This window comes from Phalaenopsis equestris, unplaced genomic scaffold (genome assembly GCF_001263595.1).
Source record: "Phalaenopsis equestris unplaced genomic scaffold, ASM126359v1 Scaffold000865, whole genome shotgun sequence".
Lineage (NCBI taxonomy): Eukaryota > Viridiplantae > Streptophyta > Magnoliopsida > Asparagales > Orchidaceae > Phalaenopsis > Phalaenopsis equestris.
Window position 1 is genome coordinate 131,764 of NW_018165305.1, and position 23,875 is coordinate 155,638.

The 23,875-nt window shown below is 34.2% G+C and overlaps 1 protein-coding gene across 2 annotated transcripts in view; it reads left to right on the forward strand.

The window, feature by feature from the left end:
* Positions 1-106: 106 nt before the first annotated feature.
* The window catches only part of LOC110031907 (regulation of nuclear pre-mRNA domain-containing protein 2), a 30,200-nt gene continuing 6,431 nt past the window's right edge, over positions 107-23,875 (forward strand). The window contains exons 1-7 of one of the 2 annotated variants that reach the window (XM_020735341.1): positions 107-321; positions 2,094-2,224; positions 3,072-3,319; positions 6,046-6,165; positions 6,292-6,448; positions 18,439-18,578; positions 18,667-18,702. In XM_020735341.1, coding sequence (XP_020591000.1) covers positions 2,137-2,224; positions 3,072-3,319; positions 6,046-6,165; positions 6,292-6,448; positions 18,439-18,578; positions 18,667-18,702 — 789 coding nt within the window. In that variant the 5' untranslated portion in view covers positions 107-321; positions 2,094-2,136. Of the gene's footprint in view, positions 322-490; positions 562-2,093; positions 2,225-3,071; positions 3,320-6,045; positions 6,166-6,291; positions 6,449-18,438; positions 18,579-18,666; positions 18,703-23,875 lie in introns of those variants that run through there. The other variant, XM_020735342.1, reaches the window with a different exon arrangement.

Sequence of the window (23,875 nt, forward strand, 5' to 3'; positions counted from 1 at the left end):
TATATATATATTCCAATGAAATTTAAATAATATAATTTTATTTAATTAAATATAATTACATAAATACATGAGATATAACCAAATTTTTAGTTTGAACATACATTATCATAATACCCGTGCGAACTAAACAGCACAATCTTTCTTCTCTCCCCACTTCCCCGTCTCTGTTCGGCGAGGAGGAGCCCTAGGTTGATTGTGCCCCTTTTCCTCCTTCGGAAGAACGTGCCTCGGAAGAGAGTATGGTAGAGGAAACCAAGCTGCGGCCTGCTGATTCTTTCTCCATTATCGACCCTCAATCGTCCGTCTATTAAGACTTAAGTGGTTAGTCGTCGCAGACCGACTTTTCACTGTTTTTTCTTATTTGTTTTCCCTGTCGCGCTCCCTTGCACTCGTAGTTTTCTAGGGTTCTTCGGGGAATTTGAAATGGGATCTTTTGATGGGGGTGAGGTTGCTCCGTTGGAGATCCGCATGTATTACTCGATCTGAAAGAGGGGTTTTATACTACCTAATTCTGAAATCAATGGAACTTGTGACAATGTTAGTGTTCGAAGGTTGAACAAAGTAAGTAAAGAATGGCTTTGGATTTCATGAGTAGAATCACAAATAGCATGAGCCGTTTGCAAATCAGAGATAGATATTGAAATTGATTGATATTTCACTGTAAAAAAACATGGGATAATTAATGTATTCGAATGTTATTTTGAAAAAAATAGTTACCTGGAACTTAGATTTCAAATCCTTTTGGGTCTGAAGCCAACTGGATTGATAGTTGTTGGGATTGAAGGCTTAAATATTCTCTTTTGGAAAGTTCTGCGGTAAATTTTCTTTATCTTATTTGAGGCATGTCATAAAATTCAGAATGCCATTTGCTTATTAGATGATAAGCAGGTATGTTGAGCCATTTAGATACATACCATCCAGTTCTTATGTATTTGCATATTTAACATGTAAATTTTGTTTTTTACATTTGTAACACCCAAGTCTTTAATATCACATAAATATCACCATTTGAACTTTTGAAAGTAAAATACTCCTTTTCATGCATAGGTGAGGTGGTATGTATGCATAAATTGAATTTTAGGTGTTAGATATGTAACTAATTTTTTCAAATCTAAGTTCCAGGTAACTAATTTTTTCAAAATAACATTAGAATACATTAATTATACTATGTTTTTTTTTTCTTACACTGAAATATCAACAATTTCTATTCCTATGTTTGATTTGCAGATGGCTCATGTTATTTGAGATTCTACTTTATGAAATCCAAAGCCATTCTTTACTTACTTTGTTCAACCTTCGATAAGTTCCATTGATTTCAGAATTAAGCAGTATTAAAACTCTCTTTCAGATCGATGCCACCCAAATCTTAAATATCACATAAAAAATATTACCATTTGGACTTTTAAAGAGTAAAAAGCACATTTTCATGCATATAAAAGGTGGCGTGTTTGTAAAATTCGCAATTTATGGGGTAGGTATGTGAATATGTAATAATTAAGTGTTATGTATGTAAATCTTCCATAAAAATTGCCACTACTAAAGCAGAATATATATCACAATACAAAATTCAACATTTAGCCAAAATCTCAGTACTATAACTGATAGGAAATTAAAGTCTATGATTCACTACCTGTAATAATACATGGACTTGTGCTTATTAGGACTACTACAATACCTACATCTAAGAAAAACAATAGCTAGCATGTATGACAAATCTAAGCATCAATTTTTCACTCACATAATTACAAATCATTTTTCTGGCAGGCTTGTTATAAAATGAAAGATTAATATTTAATATGTAATGTTTTAGGGAAATTTACAAACACGTCACACAATTCCAATGAATTTAGATATATAATATCTAAAGTAAAGTATGTTTTTAACATTTACAATTCTTTGGTATTATAAACTTTTGCATGAAAAAAATTGAAGTATAGGTGTTAGATATTTAACTACATAAGAATTGAATGCTATTGATCTAAATCTTCCTATGTTTGTTCAGATATATTTGTGGTAATCTTTTTCAACTTATTATGGTGCTAACGTGATAAAACTTTTAAATATTCCTTGATCTTCTTTCCTCGTCTTTGCAGGCTTTCTGTTTTGTCAATTCAGAGATCATTATAACAAAAAAAGATGAACGGAAATGGGAATGGGACATTTAATTCTCAGATTTTGGTGGATAAGTTGGCAAAACTTAATAGTTCACAGCAAAGCATAGAGAGTATCCTTTCAACTTATGCCGTATCAGGAAGTAAACACTTTTCGTTCTTCTTCTCTGGTTGATGATTTCATTGATTCCAGAAAGCTTTACTTTGTTGGTTTTGAATGCCTTAAGAATGTAAAAAATTGAAGTTTTGGTGTTGTGTATGTAAATGCTCCATTGATTTATTGTTATCCATCCTCTATACATCCATGCTATCTTATTTGGTATTTCTTCATTACCTCTTTTGAGATTTTGTGAAGGTTTTGCAACCTATGTTTCTTATATTTTCCTGTTACTTATTGGTAAAGATTTATTAAAAAATGCAATATTTTCTTCAATCTGATATATTTGTTTCCAACCGTTCTTCAAAACTGCTCAATGTGGGATGGAATTATGCATATGATGTATATTCTTTCATCTACTTCAGATTTTACAATGAATGCTTAATTTTTTTTTGGGGCATTTACATACACACCACACAATTCCTATCTATTTGCATATCTTACATCTAAACTGTAATATTTACATTCATAAAACTCAAAACTTTAACATCACATAAAAAATACCACTTCTAACCTTTTCTTAAAGTCAAATGCACCTTTTTATGCATAAGTTTATAGCATATAGCACCAAGGTGCACCAAGGTGTTATAAATGTAAATATTAAACTTTGGGTGTTAGATATGTAAATCCATAGGACTATTATGGTACGTGTGTAAATTTCCCTTTTTTAAAACAGAATTTTTGTTGCCCTAATCTTCAAGTTATTCTCTTGAATTTTGTTTCTTAATTAGTTTTTGGCATTTTGTTTTAACATTTCTAACATATATAACATTTTAGCATGGAATTCTTAACCAAATGAAAAGCTTTATCACACTGGTGCATATTCCATAGAACGAAGGCAAGACAAGTTGTGGAAATTTGGGACCGTCAATTTCACCATTCTCCACGTGAGCAGAGATTATCTTTTCTCTATCTTGCAAATGATATATTGCAGAATAGTCGGAGGAAGGGTGTAGAATTTGTTAATGAGTTTTGGAAGGTTCTTCCGGATGCACTTAATGATTTAATCGAGAAGGGGGATGATTTTGGAAGAAAAGCTGCTTTAAGACTGGTATGCTTTATATTCTAATTTTGACGTTCTTGTCAACTTCATAAATGTGAATTCTTTTGTAAATCCAGAATTTCTTGTAGAACAGCTCTTGTTATGTGCATCCATTGTAACCCTGCAAAATAACATTTCTAGAACTCGTGCATTGTTATTTATTGGCACCAATTTCTATATGCATATCTGTGTAACTATTTCTTCTTCTGATGCAAAGTTTAGGCATTTTTTTCAAAGTTACTTTAACTCAGGCATTTATTCTTTGAGTGACGATACCTCATATTGTATGAAATAAATTTGATCATTTTTATATTTTGCAAATGCGGCTTGATTAAATTATCACAAGTGATGTGCTATTTTCGTACTTTTTTATATTTTTAAAATAGATTGTATGTTGCCGTCGTTTTTTTCTGAGCATTTTTATTTTTTAAATAGATTGTAGTTGGGATAAGGATAATGATGATGATGATGTCATGAACCCTAATTTGGAATTGGGCAATCATAATGTTATCAATAAAGGGGATTGCAGCGTTCGTCCATTTCTAGGTTGGGCCATTTACGTACATACCACCAAATTCACGTCTTTTCATATCTAACACCTAGACCTTAATTTTTTACGTTCATACCACCCAAATCTTTCATATCACATAAAAAATACCACCATTTTAACTCTTATAAAGTGAAATACACCTTTTCATGCATACACCTTTTCATGCATTCATGCATCGGTAAGGTGGTATGTATGGAAAAATTGAAGTTTTGGTATTAGATATGTTAATACATAGGAATTGAGTGGGGGTATGTATGCAATTATTTTTTTTTTAGATTTTAGTAGATTTTCATTTCCCTTGTACCCCTTATAGAGAAATCGTTTCTTAGTAATGGCTGATGAACAAAAAGATATGGTATTTAGTCAACAATGTGTAATTTATTTTTCGCACTCCAAACAAGTGCACTAGTTGTTCATTTGATGATAAATGTTGAATTTTTGTTTTTTGGTGACAATGTAAGGTGAATTTTCATGATTTTCTATGATTTGGAGAGATTAATTATGAATCTCTTAGTTTAGCATTTTAAGGATGTTGTGTATTGAGAAATGTGTGGGCGACAACTATTTTAAAAACTTAAAAATAGAGAATGACACCATCGAGAAGTCCTGGTTCAACAATTTATAGAATTTGATAGCGGTCCATCTTGGCTATGATATTGGAAAATTATTTGCCCAAGGGGTTTGAGTGGACCGCGAATAATTAATGGCCAATGCTTAGAAATTCAAAAGTACTTCATCCATTTTTAAGAAATGGTGCTAGTTGCTGATTTATTTTATGGGCATTTACATACATAGCGCACAATTCTGATGTATTTAAATATACAAAACCCAAACTTTAATTTTTACATATATACCACCCAATTCTTTTCCTATCACATAAAAATACCACTATTTTAACTTTAAAAAAGTGAAATACACCTTTTCATGCATCGATAAGGTGGCATATATGGAAGAATTGAATTTTAGATGTTAGATACATAATGCTTTTAGGTGGCATATATGTATCGATAAGGTGGCATGTATGCATTACTTTTTCATGAATTGAATATTGCAAAAGTGAAATACATAAAAACGAAGTGGCATTCATGAGATGCAGGAATAACTGAATTTTAACAACAAGACATGAGTGTTATCTCTGAAATATGAAGGGAATTGAATGGTGTCCCTTTTCTACTTGAAACCCAGATAGGCTTATGAACCTACTATGTGGGCGATTTTGCAAAGTTTCTCTTTTCTTTCCCTCTTGCAATATTCTGTTTGTTAGAAAAGCATTATGTATTTAGAAAAGCATTATTTAATTGGTATTTTTAACTGCAGTAGATGGTTGATGCAATAATTATGCTCAAATCATGTGTATTTTTCTAGGAGTTATGGAATTTCTAGCTATTTCAAAAATGTAAATTATCCACCTTTTTGTTTTATTAAGCCACACTATATTCATTTATTTTTTGGGGGGAGGCACTTACATGGTATACCACACAATTCTTATTTGTTTACATATCTGTATAGCACTCAAATCTTTAATATCACATCAAAAGTACCATTATTACCTACTTTTAAAAGTTAATTACACTTTTTCATGTATAAGTTTATCACATGAAAAGGCCATTGTAAAAGTTTAAATGTCAGATATGTAAATATATAAGAATTATGTGGTATGTAAATTATATTTCTCGCTTTCTTTGGCTGGACCAATAAGTAGATACATTTTATTGATGCTTCAATGCTTCAATGTTTATTTTTCGCTATGTTAGAGGATTTTTTACTCAATAAATGCTTTTACTGTAGAATCGTTGTCAGTATTGTGACTTCATGTTTTTCACTCTGTTGGTAAGCTTTCTTTCATTTTCTCTCTTTTTAGGCGACCATTATCCGTGATCCTGATTTAATTTTGGAAGATTTACATACATTTCACTCAATTCCTATGTATTTACATATCTAACACCTAAACATCAATTTTTACATACCACATTACCTATCAATGATAATGATCACTTTTTAAAAGTAGAAATGGTTGTATTTCTTATGTGATCTGAAAGATATAGGTGCTATGAATGTAAAAAGTAAAGTTTAGGTGTTAATTATGTAAATGCATAGGATTTTCATGGTATGTATGTAAATGCCCCTTTAATTTTTACTTGCCATTTTTTTCTCTAACGATACGTTGGTCATTTGCTTACATCAGGTTGACATATGGGAAGATAGGAAAGTCTTTGGTTCTCGTGGCCGTGTTTTGAAAGAAGAAATCTTAGGTAGAAATTCAGAAAACATAAAGTCGAGTGAGAGAAATACAAATTACAAGTTGGTAAGAATCTTCTTACCATTTTAGTCTTCTAATACATATATTCATGTGGCATGTGAGCTGGTACTTAAAGCTATGTTCATACTTTTTTTTATTTTTTATTTTCTTGTTTCCTTTCGAGAATTGCAGAAATATCCTGGTGGAGAATTGCTTCAGAAGATCATCTCTGGTTATGAGCTTATTCATAATGAAAATATAGATGAAGATGCCTTGTTTGGAAGATGTAGTACAGCTGTTAGTTCTCTGGAGAAAATGGACCAGGAGATTGGAAAAGATGTCAGTCTTGGTAATTTCATATTGCTTTTTTAATTGAAGGGATATTTACATGCATAACACCCAATTCCTATGTATTTGCATTTCTAACACTTAAAATTGAATTTTTACATACATACCACTTTACCTATGCATTACTTTTTAAAAGTTAAAATGGTGATGTTTTTTATGTGATGAAATTTGGATGGTATAAATGTAGAAAATCAATGTTTAGGTGTTAGATATGTGAATACATAGGAATTGGGTGGTATGTATGTAAATACCCCTTCATTAAAATTTCTTGCTAGTATTCTTGTAGCTTTATTTCTATTTAAATGCAATCGATAAAATATAAAGGAAATTTTCTTATTAAGTTGCAAGGCTCACCCAAGTTTTCTTATTAAGTTGCAAGGCATACCCAAGTTTTCTTATTAAGTTGCAAAGCACATCCATGTTATTGTTTTCTTATTTATAATGGTTCAGTCTTTGTATGTTTTTTCCTAGTTGAACGATGTTGGAAATGCCGTATATGATATCATAGCACATGAAGATCCACAAGTTTAGGCAAAAACTTTTATTATTATTATTTTGCTGCGATTCTTTTTATCTTTCATCATGGAAATGAGTCTTTATTTGGATAACGATTGCCTTTCATTATCAGGTTAGCTTCCTTTTCTCTCTATCCTTCTATTTTTTAAATCCTTTATTTTTTTGTTTTCTGCTCAACCTTCTTCCTTTAGTTAGTTTGACTTCAATCCTTCTCACTTGTGCCAACTGCCTTTCTTAAGTAGTTTCGTATAGGATTTAAGATTTAAGGTATCAAGATCAATGAATTGGATTTCTAGGAGTGTAATTTACAAGCATTGTAGGAATTAGAGATTTAGAATATCATTATTTTAATCATTTCATCATATTGTTGATCACCTTCTCTCGCCCTTTCTTTATCTGTTCTCATGTCTCTCTCTTAGCTTTTTCATAGGTGGAGATATATGATGTATCTGTTGACGTGCAACTGTTTAAGAGGGCTAGAAAATGATTCCTACCCTATGATTACTATCACATAATTTTGTTAGGCTAGTATTCCTTCCAAAGTAACAAACTTAAAGCCTTGAGCATATTCTCTTTTTAACAGTATATATCCATTCTCTTTTGTGACTACATTTGCATGAAATACCATTACGTATGAAAATGAAGAGTTTTAAGTAGGTTTTTTATGGCTATTATCCTCAATTGTTCAAAACAATATGAGGGAAGAAGTTGTCATGCGGCTTGTGGCTTTTTTTAATATTTAAAGGTTTGTGTGGCCATTAAAAAATTGTCGTAGTGGAGGAAATTAAGCCATGTTAGAACATGTATTGTTTGTACCACTCCCTTCCAGTGTTTGAAGGGGTTCTTTTAGTTTTAAACCAAGAGATGAAAAGTGAGCTTATGGAGGAATTAATGTTGTTTTAGTTCCTTTCTTCGTCGGCATTGGAAAGGCACATTAATAAGTAATGTGAATTATTCATCTTGTATGAAAAGTATTTTAGGAACTTTTTTTCTTTGACAGGAAGCAAACATATTTAAAAACTTTCAAAATCTAGAAAATTTATGATTAAGTCAATTCTAGATATTAAGAAAATTTGATATAAAGCTTTAAAACATCTTACCTTCGTATGTATTTTCTTAGATCATTCTTAAATAACACATCAAATCCCGTTAAAATAATTCATATTTTGACCAAGAAAATGATCTATAAATATCTTGAAGCCCTCCAAAATTTCCTTTTAACTTTTGGACTTAATTTCTCTTGGGTTTAGAAAAAGAAATTCATGTTTTTCCTTGATTTTCTTCTTTGAGTTTATGTTCCTTGTTAGGTTGGTCAACGACAACAAACCTTTGTTTTAATTTTGTTCGAATCTTGATCCTTTTGATATTCTTGCAATTTGATATACTCGATCATCTTAAGTTGTCCGTTGATAGTTTTGGTTTTTAGAACAACAAATTTTTGACTTGTGATGTTCCCTAATCTTCCTTTTAATACTAAAAAGAAGGTGAAAATAAGAGCTTAAACTCCAAAAGAAACCAACTTACTTGTTTGGTATGGGTTAAATTAGCTAAAAAAAAATTCATTTTGAGTAGAAAGGCTAACAATAACTTAACATCTATTGATCAAGAACCTTGATCTTTCATGGCTTGATGTGCTAATCATAACTGTTTATCTTAAATGAAGATCTTATAATAGTCATTTTACTTTCTAAATTCCTTTGACTTATACTTGTTTTATTGAAATAATGTCCCCTATGTTATTTGTTTTCTTCTTTGACTTGATACTAAGCTAAGCTGTCAAAATCGAGATAGGGGGATGCATAGGTTGCCTTAGGTTATTTAACCATGACCAGTCCATTTTTTTTGGTCTGAGCTGATCTCTTGCACTTTAATCTATCTAATTTTATTGATTTTTCTAATCTTTTAATCATGCACTTCTTGTCTCACAACCTGATTCTTTGTTTCCTCTATATTTTATATTTTCTTCTTGGAACTAATTCAGAATATCTTTGACCTCCACTTAAGAGATCAAAGGCAATACGACTATCTTATTTGTTGGTGGTATCTTAGAAAAATATCCCCCATCCTTCATTGATTTTCTTCTTTTGCTTGAAGCTAAATTCCTCCTCGACATTATTAACCATATCCTAATTATTTAAATATTTTCGTAGAACATCATATCTTATTGATAGAAGAGGGGAATTTAAGAAATAGAAACAGAATAAAGGGGAATATGAAAGAAATAAAAACAGAATAAAGAGAAATAGGAAAACAAACAACAACAAATAAATGAAAAGCTACATATTAATAACGGTTGGGAATAACCATTATTATTTTAATACATAGGTGTTAGTCATGTTTAACTTGGATTTGATTTCATCAAACAGTGTCCGAGAAAGGTTCTTTGTGAGTATATTCACTAGTTGATCACTGGAGGGCACAGAAGGAATACAAATCTTTCGGACTCAAGTTTTTCCTTGATGAAGTCAATCTCCATATGTTTGATACAATCATGTTGGACCGTCTTTTTGGCAATTTTAATGGTGGTTTTGTTATCATTAAATAACTGCAGGAGGCCAGAGGTCGGTATGCAGAGTTCGTGGAGTATGATGCATAACCAGAGAGCTTCACAAATCTCCAAGGACATGGATCAGAATTCAGCCTTAACACTGCTCTGGGCAACCACCGAATGTTTTTTGCTTTTCCATGTGACAAGATTTCTCTACCAAAATAAACAGTACCTGGAGGTAGATTGTCGATCATGGACTGATCCAACCTAATCAACATCTGTATAAACAACAATAGAACGAGAGACGTGACGCAAGAAAAATAAACCTAAGCCTGGTTTGCCTTTTAAATAGTGGAGAATCCGATGGACGTGGGGATGGTGTTTATAGGGGTCATTCATGAATTGACTTACTATACCAATCGCATGACATATATCGGAGCATATATGGACGTGGAGATGGTGCTTATAGGGGTCATTCATGAATTGACTTGCTATAAAAATCGCATGGCATATATCGTGGGATATATGAGCGAGGTAGATGAGTTTCCCCACAAGACACTTGTATATGAGCGAGGTAGGTGAGTCTTATTAACAAGACTTCATTTGGAAAATCAGATAATTTTTCATTATGATCCATTTAAGCAGATTGTTCTCTGTTAGCAGGTCAATCACATATTTGTGCTAAGACAGACAAATGCCCCGAGATGATCGAAAAACTTCCATGCTTAAGAAGTATCGAAGGTATTCTAATTTCTTGATTTCAAAGAACGTAGCTAGAATACCTTTCAATCACTTGAATGCTGATAAATAATTTTCTGTGAGCACAATATCGTCAACACAAAGGATAATAATAGCAATCTGGCCATTAAATGAATGTCGCTAGAAGGGTGTGATCTGATTGAGCCTAAGTAAAACCATGACCCACCATCACCTTTGTAAATTTGTCAAACCAGACTCTTGGGGTTCGCTTTAGTCCATAGAGAGATTTTCACAGCTGTCATACTTGCTCTAGGAAGGCAATAGAGTCATAGTCAAGGGGAAGAGACATATACATCTCCTTTATAAGATCTCCTTTCAGGAATGCATTCTTGGCCTCGAGCTGGCATAAGGGCTAATCTAAATTCAACGGAAGAGATAACAAGATCCAAATGGTGTTTAATTTGGTCATCAGAATAAATGTCTTCGCATAGTTAACTCCGTAGGTCTATGAGTATCATTTGGCGACCAACCGTGCCTTGTTGCGTTCAAAGAAGCCATATGAGTTGAACTTGATGCTAAAAATTTGCCGGCATCCCACTGTTTTCTTACCCTAAGGAATATCTATGACATCTCATGCATTGTTCCGCTGAAGGACATTCATCTTCTCCATTAATGCAACTTTCCAAGCCGAATATGCTAGTGCAACCTAAATAGTAGCTGAGATCTGATGATCTATCAGGGCAGTAATAAATGCTTTGTAGGTTGACAATAAACTACAGAAAGTGTCGTATTGTGTCATGGAATAGAGATAGCATATTCGATGTGTACCATGGGGAACTCACCTCATTTGGAGTAGTAGTGTCGGGGATTGCTAGGAGTGTATTTAAGATCCTGTAAGGAGGTAGCGGCCTCCAGAGGAGGGGCATAGGGATGAGTTTGCCGAGTGTAGACACAGAGAGTAGGAGGAGGATATGGTGGAACAACAGGAACTGGATATTCCTGGGTGTTAGGAACAATGAGGGGAACATCCGTAGGAGTATGATAAGGAATAGTGTCCATTAACTCTATCTCCCCCTCACTTAAGACCGAGTTAGGAAAATAGAGAATACTTTCAAAAAAGGAGACATCAATACTAACATAGATTGTGATAAAATCAAGACACTAATACCTTTTTTGAGTGACGGAGTATCGTTGGAGGATACATTTTATGGATCTGAGATCAAGTTTGTTCCGACTTGGATCAGTGTTCTGAATAAAGCTCGTGCTCCCAAAAATTTTGGGATCTAAAGTGGAGCAGACCTGATTGGCAAGAGAACATGGCATTAAAATGACTAAGGCAGTTTGAAAGTTGTGAATTTAAGAGGGAACTCTATTATAAGATATGTGGCAGTCAGTATGACATCATTCCAAAAATGTTTCGAGACATTAGATTGAAACATAATCGAGCGAGCAACATCGAGGAGATATTGGTTTTTCCTCTCGGCTACCTAATTTTGTTGAGTGTCTGTACATGAGCTGTGATGAAGGATGTCTTTACCAAAATAGAGTTAAAAAACTCACGACAAACTTACTGATATGTCTCACACTTGATACTAGAAAGATTTTTATTAGAAAACATCAATGAATACAATTGTTTTAAATATTGGAAACTATGGTGGCCCAAATGACAATGCAATAACATAATGAAACATTCAATGATTTGAGATAGACTACAACTACTGAGTAATATATTCTCATTATTCATGCTTTTCTTTTGGAAGTAGTAAAGTCCAGCTACTCGCTTAGAAGTTCCACATCTTCCTCGAACGACGATCCTGAAAGTTATAAACATTAGGAGAGATATGAGCAACACAATCAATGTCATGTGTCAACGTATTGACAGGTAAAAGATTACTCTTCAGCAGTTGTCCATATAACACAGATTCCAAAGTTAGACCACTTGTTAGAACAACAAACACTTTATCGGTAATAGAATTATAAGAGCCATCCACAATTATGACTGTATATTTTTCAGAACATGGATAGTATGTCGAGAAAGCTTGCAAGCATCCAGTCATATGGTCCGTGACTAAATTAATGATCCACAAACTTAGAGGAGGAGAAAAATGTGCATGTCATAGGGACAGTACCTTGACGGGCGTGTGAGGTCGACGAGCAACAAAGAATTGATTGGATCCAAGTAGCTTAATTAAGTGCTCCATTTGACTTTCTAGAGAGTCGGAGGATTCCCAAATATTTTGGGTAGGACTTGGTTGAACCGTGGTAGACTCTGATGTTTTAGTAAGACCCTTGACAATCGAAGATTTGTATGCTGGTTGTCTATGCAGCTTCCAACATTTGTCACGGGTGTGGTTGGGTTTGTGACAGTAATCATTAGTGATGTGGCTTGCCCGAGAGTGCCGAGCATTATTAGATACCGAGGCGGACGATTTGGTTGGAGGGCTGAAAGTATCGAGCATGACAATTCTCCAGCTCTCTTCGTGGAAGATTTCAGTGAAAATAACACAAGCGGAAAGAAGAGGATCCTGACCAAGAATACGACCATGGACTTTGTCAAGGTCATTGTTGAGGCCTGTCAGAAATTGGAACATGTGATTTCTTTCTAGAATTTTATGGAAGAGAGAAAGGTCGGTCAAAGAGTCCTAAGTGTAATCGTAGTACAGTTTGTATTCTATCCATAGTTCAACCAGGTCATTATAGTACTTGGTCACGGTCTTTGATCCCTGTTTTACCTTTCAAATCTTCTTAGACACCTTATAGAGATGGACGATGTTTCCTACATCCAAGTAGGTATCACAGACTGTCGTCCAATAGGCACTTGTGGATGAGAGGAACATATATGAACGACTAATCGACGGTTCATGGCGTTGATCAACTACGACATGACCATAGGGTTCTTCATTTCCTAAGCTCCATATGCTGGGTCAGTCTTTGGAGGTTCACAGATCATGCCTGTGAGGTGACTGAATTTCGTGCATCATTTGATGAATAAGGACAGCACTTGGGACTAATGGAGAAAGCTAACATCGTTCAGTTTGTGTGTTCTGATCAAGAAGTTCATGTTGGTTTCTGGTACTCCGGTCCAAACGGAGATTGGAGTTGAACCTTTAGTGGAATCAAGAACGCTTTCTTAGGATGGCTTAATGCTGGAGGAGTCCGCCATGATTCCAGCCGATCCAAATAAAAAATTGGTTGGGATTTTGAGACATCGCTGGATTTCAAATGTAGGTCACCAGCTGTTAGATAAAAAAAACAGGCATACCGGACAACTGCAGGAGAGAGACCAGCCACCGGAGAAAACACAGGGAGGATCTGTAGGGACCGCTGGTGGGAGGCTCTACATCTGCAGGAAGGAGGCTAGCGGCTATAGGGAACAACAGTGTGGGTCGGCGACTGTAGGCTTCAATTGGAAAGGCCAGTGGCTAGCAGTTCTTGCCTGCAGAGACGACCGACAGTGGCTAGGATTTAGGGTTTAGATCCCGGCTCTTGATACCATCTTGAAATATTGGAGTAGAACATTAAGTATTATTTATATAAAGTGGCGTATGTAAACCTTATTACTAGGGACACTCATAAGGAAAGAACTAAACACATAATAGAGGGGAATAAGAAAGAAATAAAAACAGAATAAAGAGAAATAGGAAACTAAATAACAACAAATAAAAGAAAATTTGCATGTTAATAACGGTTAGGGATAGCCCTTATTATTTTAATATTCTAATACTAATTATTTGGGGTTAGCTTTATGAATCCTCATTATATAATAATTTATGTTGTGGGTTACAATTTTTAAACTTATCTTGGACAAAGTTGTTTGTGCAAATTCCAACCATATTGTTTGTTAATCCCCGTCGTAAGTATGCGATTATAAAGAAATTGCTCTGACCCTCCTTAGGCTTGTTGACTATGAACAATCCATTTTTTTTGTTTAAATTTGATGCAATACACTTTTGAGTCTGTCGAGTTCTTATTGCTTTTTCAATCTTTTAGCTGTGTTATTCCCAATTGAAGCCATTGCTTTCATTCGTCAATTTCATAAGCTCACTCTCTTATGATTTTTTCTTGAACGTTTGTTTGATATTTTCTATCCTATTTTGTGCTGTCATTATTTCTTAATTGTGGATTGACAAAGGATTAACAATCAGAATCAATAATAATTCTAATGTCTCATGCAGTCCATCATAGATGCCTGTTTGGGGTACCACACCGTAGTTTGTCTGTTTGGATAAACTGCATTTTGACAGCTTTTTCAAAAAACTACTACCAAAATCTGTGTTCTCCCACTACTTTTGGCTAGGTGCGGTGGCAACTTTTTAGCTGTGGTCTGGTTTTAAAAAAAATTGTAATAGTTACTACAGCTTTTTGAGCATCAGATTATTATTCAGCAGTTTCACAACTACCTGCAGCTGCCCCAAACAAACCCCAAGTTACGGACCTTCATTCGACCATTATTAATAACTAAGGTGTAGGATGTGCAGATTCATTAACCTCTTGGTTCTACTTATATCTGTAAACTCATTTATAAAGCTTAAGTTTTGCTTCTCTATGCATTCTCTGTCAGCCCCGACCTAGGCAGTAGTTAATTGAAATTTGTCCGACATCAAATAATTTTATGCAAATTTTGGGTTTGAAAATTTTTGGTGGTTGATCATAGTTACGATGATTTTATGACAATTATCAAGCCTCTTGTGGTTCATAATGATGATTTGCTCATGGTACTTTATTCTGCTAGAAATTGAATCTAAAATTGTGTAGAGTCGTTGTATTTGCCTGTCTCTACATAGTTTAACCTTCACTTACAAAAGCTTGGTTGTGCCTCGATCAATACAAGCATTTGGAGCCAAGTTGTCTTTCATCGTGGATGCCCTTTTGCAAGATGATTTAGAACCTATTTATACTCAATATTGCTCAAATTCAGAAGATCTAATGTTTAGATTATGATTCTTCATTCATGATATTTTAATCATAACTATTTTTGGTTGTTGGATATTTCTATACCGTCGATAGAATGACTAGAGAATGTCTGTCACTTTGATGTGTGCTTACACACTACGACTTGAAGAAATAAGTCTGCATGACACAAGGGTTTTTTTTATGGGAAGAAGCATCTCACTCTTCATTAGATTGAGAAAGGACTCTCTTAGGCTCACGTAAATGAACGATACACGAAGTTCTACATAAGAGATTCATGAATACGTTGAGGCTTGTTTTTAAATTTGGCCAAGTGTATTTTTATTTCATCACATGTACAAAAGGGGAAGATTTTTTCGTACCACAATCACAAAATATCAACTCTAATTATCATGTCCAATGTGGATATGCTTGATTCGTGACATATCAACTTTGAAAGCCATGTCATAGTAAACTAAAGTGTGTTGTCACGGTAAATGACTCTTCCCTTTGTTTTAGTCATCGTTTTGCTTTGTGCAGCTCACATCTTAGATCTAGTTAGGGCTGGGCAATGAGCACACTAGTTCTGTGCGCATTGGATTGACTCAATTCATTCAAGCTAGTCTTGAACTAAGATGGTTTGTTTCACCCTTGAGAGGCATACCGGATTTGGCCTTTAGGAGCGGACCAACTTAGAGGAGGAAAACAGTTGTTACTATTACTACTCTGGAGATGTTTATGGGGAGTAACAGTCCTTTTTGGCTATCTCGTAGAGGTTGTTGGATATGGTATGGTACCACACATTTCCTCATTGGAGCTGGATACAGAGAGGATTTTCTGATGGAACCTTTGAAAGAGCCTACTTGGCTGAAGTTTGAATGCCTAGAATGATTCATAGGGAGGACGGTGTCGCTCTTGGGATTATTCATAGGTACCACACATTTCCTCATTGGAGCTGGATACAAAGAGGATTTTTCTGATCGAACCTTTGAAAGAGCCTACTTCGCTGAAGTTTGAATGCCTAAGTTTGAATGCCTAGAATGATTCATAGGGAGGACAGTGTTGCTATACTTCGCTGAAGTTTGAATGCCTAGAATGATTCATCTAGAATGATTCATAGGGAGGACAGTGTTGCTTTTGGGTGCTACCAGAGACCTTTCTACTACATTTTCTTCTTACAAGTGGTTTTTCTAGCAAATGATCTTCGATTAGCCTCAAGCATGGCGGTTTGGTGGCGGCCATGTGTCTACTGACGGGTGACAATGAGGCATGGGGGGTACCCCCCTTTATCTTCTCCCTTCACTTTGGGCGCTCAAAACCCATGCATAAGTGTTACACTCACACACAAGTGACTGGAGTCCAAATTGCAGCATGCTCAACCCAATTAATCCCACATGCTCGTGAATGGGTCTCACACCAAATTTGTGTTGGATGGCGATTATTCCATCCTTTCCAAGTCGGCACTTTTTTTTTTTTCCAGTTTTGAGAAAGATCCGACCTCTTTAATCATTTCCAACCAAGTAGCATTTATGTTTTATGCGTTTATTGAATTTTACAGAACTCGATTGCATGATTTGATTCTATCACGTGCATCATGTATAAAACTTGGTTTATTTTTTGGCAAGGAATTCCAAGCCAATAATATTTTTTCCTCTATGTTAAGAGTTCTAACATTACTTTGAAACTTGGTTTTTAAAGGATGTAATGATGGCAATCATGCTATGAAATATTGAGATGGAAATACTAATTTAAGAAATTATTAAATGCTAATTTTATGAAAATCTTTATTTTCGAAGAGCATGGTGAACAAATTAACAAGACTTCATAGATTTTTCCAAAAGGTTAAATTGGGTTGGCTGTAAAGATGATGCATGAATATAAATCTTTAAGTTCAAATGAGATACATATTCATATTTGAAAAAGTTATGAGAGAGATTGTACATGGTTGGTTAACAAAATCCTCGTAATAAAATTTTGTAGACTAAGAGGAAACCAAGTAATTATAGAAGTATTTTGGTATCAATATATTGAAGTAAAATAGATTCCAAATTTTATGCTAATTATAGAAGAACTAAAAGCTTATGAGTTATACAATGAAATTATGTAGAAAGTAATAGAACATAGACTTAGAAAATTTGCATTATTTGAAAGTATTAATTTAGTTGCATGCCCAAAAGATCCACTATAAAAGCGTTTTTTTTTTGTTAAGATAATTAATCCAAAAGTATATTGAGTAGAGAAATGATCTTTATGAATTTTATTGCTCTTCAAATGTCATATAATTGCATTTCAGGAGACTTGATTTGGTGTGCAACCGGAAAGAAACATGTTCATTCAAGATATGCCAAAGTTTTTTAAGATATGTATGATGGAGAACTATGTGACTTGGTATATGTTTTTGCTAAGATCAAGATCAATTATTTTGTGGTTAAGATTATATCAAGGATTCTTAATTATTGTAATATTTTATCAATGATGAATATTAATTTCATATATATTTTTTAACATTAGTTAAATATATTCTTGTAAATGATATTCAAAGGAGTGTGTTTTGGCATATTTTTTTTACAAATGATAGTTCTAGTTGAAGGGACATTTATTAAAATAGAGGAGATAATAATGTAGATAAATGTTTAAAAGATAGACGACTTAGAAGTTAGGAAAACTTGTTTACTATATGATACAAAAATCTACTGAACTATTATGTTGGCAATTATCCATTAATTTTATTAAAGGATAAAGTGATACCTACTTGTGATAGGTTTTAGTATCTAGAATCTCTTTTTAGAAGAATAGGCATATGAATAAGGATATGACATCTAGAGTTAAATGATGGATTGTTAAAAAAATGAAGTGTCTAGTTGGATTATGTGATAAGAGGATATCATAGAGCCCTAAATGTAATTTTTATAAAATTGCAAGTATGTTGTTATATTGCTTGGATTTGAGCATTGGGAAGTTAAAAAAACTTATTGATAGCTAGGTTGAGCGTGAAGGAAATGAGAACTTTAAGGTGGATGGATGATAAAATTTAAGTTATGATTAAGGAATGATTACATTAGAGATATAATTGTTGAAGCATCTATGGAAGATAAGGTTGTTGAAAATAGACTCTTTTACATATTCAATGAAGGGTAGAATTTAGAGGCACAAATAAAATTATTATCAAATGATTATGAGGGGAAATAGGTAGGCCTAAGGTAATGTTTTTGTGTAGGAAGGATTTACAAAGAATATGTTTAACAACTTGTGTAGTACTTTGCAAAAACAATTGAAAATGTTGGTTCATAATGCTAAACCCCGATGCTAGGTATAAGGTTAACGATAATAGTATTATTTTGACTTATTTTTGTGATGTAATTTATTAACAACCTTGCCCTTCTTTTAACTACTGATAGGTAGTATCGGTGGATCTGGAGCTATCGAGGAGTTGAAGGGTTGGCACAACATTCTAAGAGACTGTGTTGGGCAATTAAAGGTTGCAGAATCATCGAGGATAACCCTACAGTCTCATTTAAGAGAAGCACTGCACGAGCAGGTGAGTCAAATGGTTTTCTTTCTGTTTTCGTTGCTCTTTATTGTGTCCTGCTTTGAAACTTGTTCTCATATGTTATGTGACTATACAGGAATTGAAGATTGAGCAGGTCCATGATCAGCTTCAGGTATGCATTAAGCAGTTTTAAAACTTCAAAGCAATGTTTTAATTTTTACTTTTTTTTAAAAAAAATATTTTTTTTGGCGGTGGCAGTTAAAGCTGTATTTCTGAAATTCTGTTTTATTTATTCTGCAACTATGCATGTTCATAAAATTTTCCAGTAATTCATATTTCCAATTGTATCTGACCATTATTTGAAGTTTTTGATTTGGAGAACAAGGTAAGCTCTCCTTATTAACTATGCCAACCTTTTAAATCTGAACCTATTGTATAGAAAGCCAAGCATAATCTTAATTATTCTTTTCAATTCCGTTTTTCTAATATCTTGTGAGCATCAAGCGCATTTCTTTAATGATATTGACAGAGTGATTGGGAATTAAAAGAATTGATCTATTATATTATATAGGAACTAAGAAATTGATGAGAATTGTCTTAGTATTTCATTCCAATATTTGTGTACTGTTTTTATAATCTCAAGTTTGCTTTAATGGAAAATATACAAAATAAGGGAAAAATTGTTATAATATAACTGTAATAGTTCATAGATAGGGGTCCTACATATCAGAGAGGTGGCGTTAAGAGGAGAAAAGATGGGCATAAACCTTGTTGAGCATGAGTCACAGTTGGCGGAAATTAAAGTTCTCACACACTTTCAAGTGAATGAATGGATGACATCCAATCCAAACTTGTCTAATAACTTATGAACAATTGCCCCTGATAATCTTTTAGCGACAATGTTATCAAATTGTTTACCTATGGTTACGAGTGGAGTACATTTTAAACCACTATCAAATTTTTCTTTTAAAGCATCTTTCAACTTTAATATATTTTACACGATCATGTTGCACAAAATTATGTGTGATTGATGTTAGATCTTGCTACCATATTATACAAGAGTCAACGAGCAATGCAACTTTTATTATTGAAATCAAGTAGGAGTTACAATCAAAACATTCAAAAACAGGAAATAAAGAAAAACATGACTCAAACTTGAAACTAGGGCTGGATCAAAGGGGTGGTGGAGATGTTCGGTGCAGGTTCAGAAGGTGGCTGAGTGGTGGAAATGGTTGCTTAGCAAGCGAAAACAGTAAGGCAGTTGTTTCTTAGGTTCCCAAACAACAAGCAAGCGATAGAGATTGACGTGGAGGGCCTTTTTCCTGGGTGGTGGCAACTAGATTCCTGGGTGTTGGGTTGGGCTTGAACCGGTTTTTATTTGAAAAATCATAGCTAAACCTGCTCACTCTATGTCCGGGCCAGGCTGGCCCTGTCCACGGGCCTTAAAAAATATTTTTGAATGTATAAAAAGATATTTCAAGTTGAAACAGTTCTATTTTCTCAATCATACACAAAAAATAAAACCAACAGTAAGAATCTTTGGCAAAAAGGAGGACATTATATGTTGTTATTTCTATATTTTGGTGAGATGTTAAAAAATAGATGCAAGGTGGTGTTGATTTTTGTAAATAGCAATATTTATATCCAAAATCCAGTTCTCAACATTTGACGGATATGATAAGATGCAGTTTTGAAGCCCAACAGTTTGTGTAAATACATGAACATGAGCAGCTTTCTTAAGAAAGCCTTGAACATTAAAGCCGCCAAAGAATAAGTAAAACAATAAAAAGACTTGCTAAGTCTGGGAGATTGGGATTTACATATTTACACATATCCAAAATCCAAATTTTTCTGTATTTAGCGAGCGAAAGGGAAATAGAGAATCTGGCAATCAACGAATGAGTAAATAATAAATTGGGATTTTTTTAGACTAGGTATTATGTGGGCGGGTTAGGTTTGGTTATTGTGGACTTTGACCAAGTCGAAGAGGGGCTCAGGCCAGGCAGTGACGGGTAAGGGCCTGCTAAATTTTTATTTTTTTACAGCCAATACTGCTCGCTCTAAGCGAGCTTATGCGGGCTCGTCGGGCCACCCACCCAACAACCAGGTCTAGTGGCAATAAGGAATGAAGTGGCGGTGGCACATGGGAGGCGTCTATCGGTGTGGATATGTGGAGGTTGTTGTTGCAGATGGTGACAACAAGCCTGATTGGTGGGGAGGTCTGGAAGCGTCTATAACAACAAAGACTTGGTGTCCCGAGGAGACAACCAAATCTGGGATGATGGACGGAGGTTGGTGACGACTAGAATTGCATAAACAACAGGGAAACAACTGGAACAGGCGAAACCCCGCTGCGAAACCCCGCTAGACAGGGACGATTTTCCAAGAAGAATAGTAAAAGGGGTGCTGTCGGGGTAGCTTGCAGCTAGGCGGAATGCGTGGCACTGTCGAGGCAGCCTGCAACGAGGCGGAATGCGTGACAGCGAAGCGGGTGGGATGCGGAGGAACTGGGGCAGGGTAAATCACCACCTCAGGAGCGAGATACAGCTAGAGTACCACTCGACTCTTTGAAGATATTCACCATCTTGGAACGTGATACAGTCAGCACCACTCCATTTGGCTACAACCCTCAAAGTGAGAAAGAAACGTCAGTGGCTTTCTTGATAGAAACTCAATCCAAAAATTGCATACCTAAAACACTAAAAGCAAATATAGCCTAGGTTAAATAGAAGTGAAACCCACTCCAAATAGGAAGGAAATCTCTTCTTAGAAGGATCGGCTGGCCCTTATCGTGCTTGGACCGAACTATCCAGATGTGGAAATTGACGCGCCCTGTGTGGAGACGCAATCACGTGTTCTCGTAAGTTGGAGACACCTCGTTTCAACTATATTGTGTTTTTAACTTCTGTAATTCCTACAGTTGTCTCTAAGAATGTAATGTCCTGAAGTTGACATCTTGTCTGCCATAGAACCCATGTAATCTGCATTTGTGCATGTTTGAAGAGTCAAATCAAACTCCTCCCTCCCCCTTTGCATATAGTTTCTTTGATTGGGGTTCTTTTAAAATATAGTAAAATGCTATATATTACCATAAGATGTAATTCTTTAGTATTGTGCATGAATTGACTCACCATATGAACAATGTATGTAATGCTAGGCCTAGTATTTGATAAGTATTTTCTATATATTGTGTTTATGTGTGATTCTCTAATTGGAGTCTTTTTCTACTGTCCTGTTTTTGAAAAGCGTCTCCGAGTTTCTGATTGAATTCGATGGGGTCAAAAATTTTGCAACCTAATTTACTCATTTCTTTCAATAGTTCTGTATTATGTATTTTTATTATGATATGAAAATTCCATATCGAGAGTGTGCTACTATGCCTTGGATAGAGTTTCGCTTCTTTAATTCTTTGACTTCAAATTTTTTAGCAATTTTTTTTAATTCTATGTTCCTTTCTAGTCACTATCTGCTATGATAATGTTATCAATATAACTAATAGGGTAATAACTTTCTTGAAACCATTTCACAAGAAAGATATGGTCTCATTTGTTTAATTTTTTTAATTTTTTTAATTTTTGTGTATCACATATTGAGCATTACCTTGATAAACCTTCGAAACTATGCCTTAGAGGTTAATTTTACCCATGAAATGCCTTCTGTTAGCTTACATGTTTTTACTCTTTATTTGGGCCAAATTCTGATGGAACCTCCATATGTTATTCCTTTTTTTGGACACCTAGTTCATCATGTCACAAGATATTCTTCATTTCAAGTTGAAACTAATTTATGGAAATGCAATGATGAAGATTGTATTTACAGAAAAGTAGGGGAAATGAAAGAAATAGAATTGCGACAATGAAGGATTGTATGTTCTAGGCACCACAATGCTAAATGCTATGAAAAATAATATAAAAAGTTTCCAAGGCACTAATATCATGAAGAAAATTGGAGACATTAGGCTTTAATTCTCACATTTGTATAGCATTCGTATAATTGTGGGTGAGCTTCTAATAGGAAGCATACAAAATCATGGAATAATAATTATTTTGTCCATGGATATTGATGATTAGGCAACAGGGATCCCACAGATTAAGGCAGTGGTAAGAGAAAAGGATGGAAATATGGCTGAAGTCTTGTGAGTTTTCGCAGTTAGTGGAAATTATGTAGCCATTTCACATAAATTTAGAATGGAGAAAGGCCAAGTTCAAATTGCATGAATTGATGTGTCTATATGCTAGTCCCATATTTTAAATAATTAGAAGTCCATTTGGGGCAGTTTCAACTTTTTATGGTGGTTGTAAAGCTGTAGTTAGGAAATCAATTTTAATTAGGTAGCTGTAAAAAAACCGACGTCCCGACTTAAACTATATATACATATGTATATATATACATATGTATATATAGTTTAAGTCGGGACGTCGGTTTTTTTACAGCTACCTAATTTTAGGAGATCTTCCTTTTTTTTTTTTGTTGAAAGACAACATGAAAACAATTGTTAAGTGAAGGTATGACAACAGTTGAAAATGCAAAACAGACTCTAACATTCAATATTTATAACAATGGTTAAGGCTTTTCATCTGCCTCTTGGATCTTGTTTGTAGCTCTTTCTTTGACATGAAATTGACAAGTTTATTTTATATTGAAGTTTGTCCTCAACTGTTTTCAAACTGTAACTGCTTTTCTCTTTAAGTTCATTTATTCTCATTTCACATAAAAAGATCAAGGTTCCCTGGCAAAAGATGGTAATTACCATCATTTTCTTTTTTCATTCTGTATCTTCAAAAATTAACTAAGATTTTGTATGAGGAGATGATTGGTCATGGTTGTTATCCAATCTCTATTTATATGGTGTGTGTCACCCCACCCATCTCATCCTCCTTTTTTCCTTCCTGTCTCATTTTGTCTTTTAAACTTGCAATGTTGCCATTTTTGACTGTGTGCTCGACCACCTTTCTCATCTTCTCGTCATAATTTGTCTCAACTAGAAATAATTTTTCCTATGCAATGCAGTTGTGCTTAATTTTCTTGCTCCTGGCACCACTAGCTAAAATTGTTACTGTAAAATGCGTTATAGGAGAGGTAGGCTGAATTAGAGGATCAAACTGTATAACAGTAAAAAAATTGTTGGAAAAAAGTACAATTTTAAAGATTTTAGGTAATTTTGTTATGAAAATATTAGGATATTGTAACCTTTAAGTTATTGAATTTGATGGAAGCGATTAGTTTCTTAGAATGGACAGCATTTTCAAGACAATACAAATAGGCATCAAAGTATATAGAACTTTATCTTATTTGTTATTACTATGAGTAAATATTAAAAACAGTCACTACTATCATTAAACTAA